General features: G+C 38.1%; 1 protein-coding gene across 7 annotated transcripts in view; it reads left to right on the top strand.

Annotated features, from left to right (window-relative positions):
- LOC122541855 (adenosine kinase-like) overlaps positions 1–7633 on the top strand; it is a 265612-nt gene that overhangs the window by 197300 nt on the left and 60679 nt on the right. For all 7 annotated transcript variants that reach the window (XM_043678926.1, XM_043678923.1, XM_043678928.1 and 4 more), the window contains one exon: positions 4430–4600. In XM_043678926.1, coding sequence (XP_043534861.1) covers positions 4430–4600 — 171 coding nt within the window. The remainder of the gene's footprint in view (positions 1–4429; positions 4601–7633) is intronic.

Raw genomic sequence — 7633 nt, 5'->3', positions numbered from 1 at the left:
AGGGAAGGCAACATGAACACTCTTCAATCAGACTGGTTGAAGAATTGTTCATTGTGTCTCAGGTAGTACAGTTATAACGTGGAAATCAAGAACCTGGATGAGAAAGCTATGTAGCTGAAACTCCTTGCCACCAAACGTGACACCCGATGTTTTGTCAGATCACCATAGCAATATGTGGACCCGATACCTTTGTCTCAAACTAGTGTGGAGTAAGGACAGAACCCTTTTGAGAGACAAAACATTTGCCATTCATGGAGAAAAAGCTTCAAAGAACTCTTAGATTGTAGACGAGGATATGCTTGAGAAATCTCCAAACTCCCCGTTAAATGTGATTTTGAACTATCACCTAGTGCGGCAGAAGTCAAAGCTGCTATTAAACATGTGAAGAGTGAAAAAGTCACAGAAGTCAAGCAGGGATGCATCATCACCTCTACCCTTCTTTCCATTTTCACCATCCTTTGTCATGTCAAGGGCAAGCTGCTCAGTAAATGTGATCTCTATTAAATGTTTCTTTAAACATCCAGTACTGTTCATCAGTGGTTTTACCCAATAGCAGATATTCCCAGTTTATTCCCAATCTGTCTCATATCATGAAAATTGGCCTTCCCTAAGTCTGTTAGCTGATTTATGCTTTTTGCTTTCAGATGTGACATTGAACTTGATTATGCTATGATCACTATTTGTTAAATGTTCATGCCTATCTAGGTTACTGATTAAATCCGGCTCACTGCGAAATCCAAAATTTGCTGCATTTATACAACCTAGCACTTCTGTGTTGCTACTGGGGGTCTGTTCACAACATTCATTAGAGTTTTGGATCCTTTACCATTTCTCAGTTCCCTCACTGTGGACTCCACTGAATATTTGCCCCTCATTATATCCTGCCTCACTACTGAAGGAATTTTGTTTCTAATCAGTAAGGCTACTGTGCCTCCTCTTGGAGATAGTGGGGACTGCAGATGCTGGTAACTCAGGATCGATAAAGTATGGAGCTGGAAAAAGCACAGCAGGAAAGTTGATGTTTCAGGTGCGAATCTTTGTTCTGTACCTCCTCTGCCGTTTCCCCTTTCCATCCTGTGAGCTTTATAACCTGATGTATTTAGTTTCTAGTCCTGACCATCCGGCAGCCATGTCTCAGTATTTGCTACTGTACCATAATCTCCAATTTGAATTTCTCACCTGCATTTCATTTAATTTATTTCTAATCCTCTGTAATTGTATGAAGAATCCTAATTTGGGCCATATTCTGTAACCTGTGCCTCAGTACTGGTGCTTTATTCACTTGTTTATTATTCTCTTTTTCAGTTTAATCAGTATACTTATTATAATTCAACTGTTACCTGCCGTGAAGTAGGTTCCTGGGTGGCTGTTTCTTTATTGTTTGTTACGTTACTCCTGGTTTTGAAACAGCATTGACTTCCCTTGAGCTCCCTCTCCAACCTAACCCCACTTCCTAAATCTGTCCCTCTCCGTAGCCCTCTTCCCCCTCCCCACCCACCTATCTCTGCCTTCCACCCCATTTACTAGTTTAAATTGATTACCCTTGTTATTCTTTCCACTAGGACATTGGTTCAGGTGGAGCCTGTCCCATTGGTGTAGTTCTTTCATGTCCCAATATTGATTCCCGTGCCCCACAAAATGGAGCCCCTTAACCCTTGGCCAATTTATATGTGGCTCAGGAAATAATCCAGAGATTACAACCCTTTTGAGGATCTGTTCTTTAATTTTGTTCTTAATTTTTGATATTCCTCAAACAGAGTCACTTAGTTTTGTTGTTGATCCCAGCATGGACTCCAATAACTGGATTCTTTCACTTCAATTTCCTTTCAAACCGATTCAGGCTGTCCCTTGCCTTGGTACCAGCCAACAAGTGCGTGACTTTCAATTGTGCTTACAAGGGATCTGTACCCCTAATTTTTGGAATGCTCTCCCACTACCATTTCTTGCTCCCTCCACTAGAATAGCCTCGAGTACATGGTCCAGTGGCCAGTTTGTCCATCCTCCTATAGTTCTTTTCCTCATCTACACATGGAGCAAGTATCTCGTATCTGTTGGACAAGGTGAAGAGTCGAGGCTCCTCCATGCAAAATTCAAGATACCTCTATCTACCTCACTTGTGGTCATACCCACCCATCTCTGACCACTGGCCAAATTTAAAGTACTTAACCAACAGAGTATGACTGCTTCTTGAAACACAGAATCCAGGAAACTTTACCCCTCCTTAATGTTTCACAGTGTTCAATGCTCAGACTCGAGCTCATAAACTCTGAGGTGGAGTTCCTCGACCAAATAAACTCTGAGCTGGAGTTCCTCAACCAACCAACACTTGCTGCAGATGTGGTCACTATGATTCACATCATGTAATCACAACATATTGCTCGACCCTGCTTCTCTAAATTATTTAGTAGTTTTTGAATTTGTCATTTTAAATTTCCCTATTAGTCTTTATTGTAATCTGTAACATACTTCTCCAATTTACCTTTAATCTGAAAGTGACCTGGAAAAGTTATTCAAATTAGCGGTTCTTTACCAACCAGTCAGCTTATGGCTTTTCCTGTGATGTCATTTTTGTCACTGTTTCAAACCCAAGTCTCCTCCCCAACTGGCTTCTCTTTCCCCTAATTCCCAAAGACCTCACTTTGATATCAAAGAGCAGAAGTACTCATTGATTGAGGGAAAAGGAGAGATAGATAATCTCTTCTCTCACCTAACCCCCTCTTTCACCAAACTCTAGTTATGCTCAAATACAATAAAGTAGCACCCCAGTGCACACAAGGCAGCACTGAAGGAGGTCTCTCTTTATAGCCCCTACTTCAAAGGCTTCTGAAGCTGGATTAAACTGATATATTCTGGAATTCCTTCTTAACAGCACTGTGCATGTCCCCATATCCCAAGATTGCATTGTTTCAAGAAGTGTGATGATATTATGGCTTTAAGAATTATTTTTTTTGAAGCAAGGTTTTGAGCCACAGGTCCAAGGCTGTCTATTCAAAGCCAGTAAAGTAGATAGTTTGTGAGGCCTTGAGTTTTTTTTTAAAGTTAGGACAATTAATGCAGCATGAATGGGTGGAATCAGACTCCCATTGAACTAGGATTTCAGCAGTTGCTCTGAAGGGTCTTGTTTCCATGTGATATGACTCTATAACTAATACCATAAGTTGCTGGGGTTTTGAAACTGGTTGTGTAAGCTGCTACATCTTTCTCTCTGTTACAGCTAAGAGCTGCCAGAATCGTATGTGAAATCTATTTTACTGGCTTTGCCTTTGTCAAGGATATCTTTTAAGAGTGGCACTATATTGGAACAGTTGCTGTTTGGTAGTTAAATAATCTCTTAGTTTAAGTCTTCCAGGAGAGTTAAGTGATACCAAGTCTTCTTTCTTGCGTTTGTATTTTATGTTGGAGTAAGAATGAAGTGCATTTTGTTTAAAGCGAAGTAGTATGGCCAATTACATTTCATCTGGAGCACAGCATCTTGCATTTGCCTTTATACAAGATAAAAGTGAGGGTCTAGGCTATCTCTTTGATATATTTGCAAGAGGTTTGGTCTGGTCTACAATAGGAGGCAGCTCATTACCATCTTCTCTAGGGCAATTAAAGATGGAAAAATAATGCAGCCCAGCTAGCAATGCCACTATCCCATAAACAATTAGAAAATTGTCAGATTTATCCTGTAATAGCAGCTGATGGTCTTGCTGTTCTTGTTGTGATGATGTAGTTTAAGGGTGTGTGTTTTGTCCTGGTTTCTTTGAGATTGGACAACTAGTGTCGAGCAGTCTATGAGAAGATAAATAACTTGAGCCTTGGGCTTTTTTAAAAAAGTTGGAATAAAAAAAACAGCCTGAGTGGGTGTGGTTAAGCTCTCACAGATCAAGGATTTTTAGTTAGCTTTCAGCAGTCGCTGTTGTGGGCTTGAAGATGCAGAATTACAGCCAAAAGCTGAAGGTTTTTTTACCCTAGGCTGTTGGATTCCATTTTCAGAATTTGTCCATTTGCCAAAGGATGGATTTATGGTATGTTACTGTATTGGAACAGTTAATTATTAATTTTGCTGTATTATTATGTTAGGTGTTCCAATAGAGTTGTTATTCTAAGTTCTTTTGTATTTTAACTGTAATGTTTGAATAAATTGTGTTTTGCTTAACGTCGAGTAATTTGACTTTGCATCTGGAACACAGCATTTTATTTTAAACACAAATACAAAAGTTAGGGTCTAAGTTACCTTCTTAAAATATTTTGAGAGGGGTCTGGTCTGGTCCATAATATTGTTATAGAAAAATTCAGGTAAATCATTTTAAAAGTAAGCTTTTGATGCTCTTTGTTATTTGGACATTAATTATGGGTGTATTATAGTTATGTTTTGCACAGATATTCTCTTATTTTGTCTTCCCCTACAGCTCAGTAATGTTATGCATGTTTTGTTCTCTTCTAGGGATTCTTTATTACAGTGTCAACAGAATCTATTCTCAAAGTGGCAAATCACGTCTCTGAAAACAATAAGATCTTGGGTCTAAATCTGTCAGCTCCATTCATTTCTCAGTTTTTTAAGGAAGACCTGATGAAAATTATTCCCTACGTTGATATCCTGTTTGGAAATGAGACGGTTTGTTTTTTAAAATATATTGCTAATTTTTTTTAATAGTGCGGGTTAGTTGTAAAATCAACACTTGTTTGAATAATAAAAGCCTATTTTTGAAAGTAATTTTCCATTTTTACTAATTTAATACTCAGTTGAACTGTTTTGTGCTCAGAGCAAAGCAATTTGCACAATATTTATTGAACAAAAATGTTCCAAGATTACTCTTGTATGTTTTTTTATCTACGTAACACTCTTATTTTATAAATTATCTACTTGAATTCAATATTTTTTCATGCTGAGATGAAATGTTTATACTTTATATGTAAGTATCATTTTTGGAATTTGGATTTCAAACCAGAGGCAGGTGAGTGATGCTTACTTCTGTGGATGGTTTTTAAAAACAGGGTCAGAGTCTTTAATCAGCTGTGCCTAAATCCAGCATTTTTCATAAATTGGGTGACTGTGGACCCCTGTAGTGTTAAATGAAAAGATGTTTACAATGGTGGATAGAAAAAAAAAACGTCTTAACTTTGTCTTCATTTGTGAAGAATCTAGGATTGAATGAACTTTTTAAAATTTGTTCAGGAGACATTGAGATTGAGTGTACAAATGAGTTTAATTTCTATTCTAGAAGGAGTTTGTGAACTAGTTACCTCAGCAAAAGAATCAGAATCAGAAAGGAAATGTGTATTAAAACTGTGGTATTAAAACAACTATAATATGAAGCGAGTAGGATTCCTTAGAATGTGTTAAGAATGGAGAGATGATTCAGAATGCGAAAACAAATTCTTCCTCAACTTATGGAAAAGTGAATCAAGCTGTTGGACTTTCTAAACATTTTATTTTAAAAGAGGCGATGTTTGCTTCCACTGAGTATCAAGGAAGTAAACCATTAAAATATTGAGAGACACAGAAACAAGTCAGTCACAGCTTCTGATACTTTTTGTCTTCCAGAAGATTTAATGAAGGAGAAAATATTAATTGGAGGTATACATGGATGTTACAAGCCAGTCCCATTATACAGAGTTGATTAAAGCATGACATAGTCAATTGAGAAATTCTCATTGTTTGTGAATTAAATAACAATGGAAGGAATTGTTTTGTTTGGAGAAATGACCTGACTGGTTCCAAGGTATTTGTCTCATTGAGGGTAGTGAAACAACCAGCAGAGGTAAAAATAACCTGAGCGAGAAAAACATAGAAAACAGGAGTAAATTATTCATCCTTTTGAGCTTGCTCCACCATTCAATGTGATCATACAGCCTGGAAACAGACCCTTTGGTCCAACCAATCTCTGCTGAACATTATCCCAAACTAAACTAGTTCCACCTGCCTGCTTCTGGCCTATATCCCTATTCATGTACTTATTCAAGTATCTTTTAAGCATTGTAATTGTGCCCACATCCACACTTGCTCAGGAAGTTCATTCTACACGCAAGCCACCCTGCATAAAAAACTTGTCCCTCGTGTCTTTTTTTAAAATCTGACCTCTCACCTTAAAAATTGGTAGCCGTGATGAGGAGGTGCAGGTGTTGGATGAGGTGGACAAAGTCAGAACTCACACAATACCACATTATCATCCAACAGGTTTATTTGAAATCGCAAGCTTTTGCAGCACTGCTCCAAAGTTGGAGTGTAACCTGATGTTGTGTAAATTCTGACTTTAAAGTCTGCCCCATCTATCACATTCCAAGACTGCTGACTTCCAACTCAGCTAAAATCAGCTCAAGTCTCTCATTGCTGAACATGGTCATATATTCATCAACATCTTCACATCCCTAGCCTTGATTTCTCAAAAAAGGTTTTGATGATCATCCAACTCATGTAATACTACAAGAGGAATATCCTGGATTGTCCAGTAACTGTTATGATAAGATCTCAAGTGCACGGAATTAGGCATGAAATTGGACAAAAGATAAAGAAACATAACTTGGAAATTCAGTTATTGAATACAATTTTTGAACACTTAGATAAAAAGGATGATGAACAAGAGAACAACTTTGACATGTTTCACCAATCTTTGATAGATATGAGGCAAGTGGATCCTGAATTGAAAGAAACAATAACAAATTGCTGGAAAACTCACCTCATCTGGCAGCATCTGTGGAGAGAAAATAGAGTTAATATTTCGGGTCCAGTGACCCTTCCTCAGAACTTCAGAACTTTAACCTCTCCACAGATGCTGACTTTATCGAGCAAGTTCTATTTTTGTTTCTGATTTCCAGCATCTGCATTTGTTTTTTTTTGGTTTTCTTGAATTGAAAGAGCAAAATCAAACATCCTACTCGTAAATTGAATCAGAATCAATACTTAAATGATATTAGAATATGTCTGTGAAACTGGGGAAAAATGCAGGTCACCTTTAAATACTAGCTGATGAAGAATGAGCAATCGTATGTCAAGTGATTGTCCCATCAGAGTACTATCTTAAGATCTTACCAGTGGATCTCACAATTCCAATACTAGGTCATTTGGGAATTAGGAAAACACCGTCTCAAATACTAAAACCTTTTTATTGGCCAGGGTTACATCATGAAGTTGTCAAATTTTGTCAAATCGTATGTCAGGTAGTGGGGAAACCCTAACCATCAATTAGAGAATCATCAAGTCCTACAGCACAGATATAGACCCTTTGGCCAAAATGGTCCATACCATACTATCCACACTAAACCCATTTCCCTGCACTTGACCATATCCTTCTATGCTTTTGCTATCCATGTATTTATCTAATGCCTTTTAAATGTTGTTAATATACCCACCTCAACCACATTCACTGGCAGCTCATTACATATATGTACCACCCTCTGTGTAAACAAAGTTGCCCCTCCGTTCCCTTTTATTCTTCCCCTCTAACCTAAACTGATGCCCTCTAGTCCGCAATTCCCCAACCTGGGGAAGAAGACTGAGTGCATTCACCATCTCCATGACTCTCATGATCTTATACACTTCTGTAAGAACACCACCCCTGCCTCGGCCACCTACGCTCTAAGGAAAGAAGTCCTAGCTTGTTCAACCTCTTCCTAAAACTTAGACCACTAAGTCTTGCAACATCCTTGT

This window comes from Chiloscyllium plagiosum, chromosome 38 (genome assembly GCF_004010195.1).
Source record: "Chiloscyllium plagiosum isolate BGI_BamShark_2017 chromosome 38, ASM401019v2, whole genome shotgun sequence".
NCBI lineage: Eukaryota > Metazoa > Chordata > Chondrichthyes > Orectolobiformes > Hemiscylliidae > Chiloscyllium > Chiloscyllium plagiosum.
The sequence above is the reverse complement of the archived record's forward strand: the minus strand, read 5'-3'. Positions and strand labels throughout refer to the sequence as shown.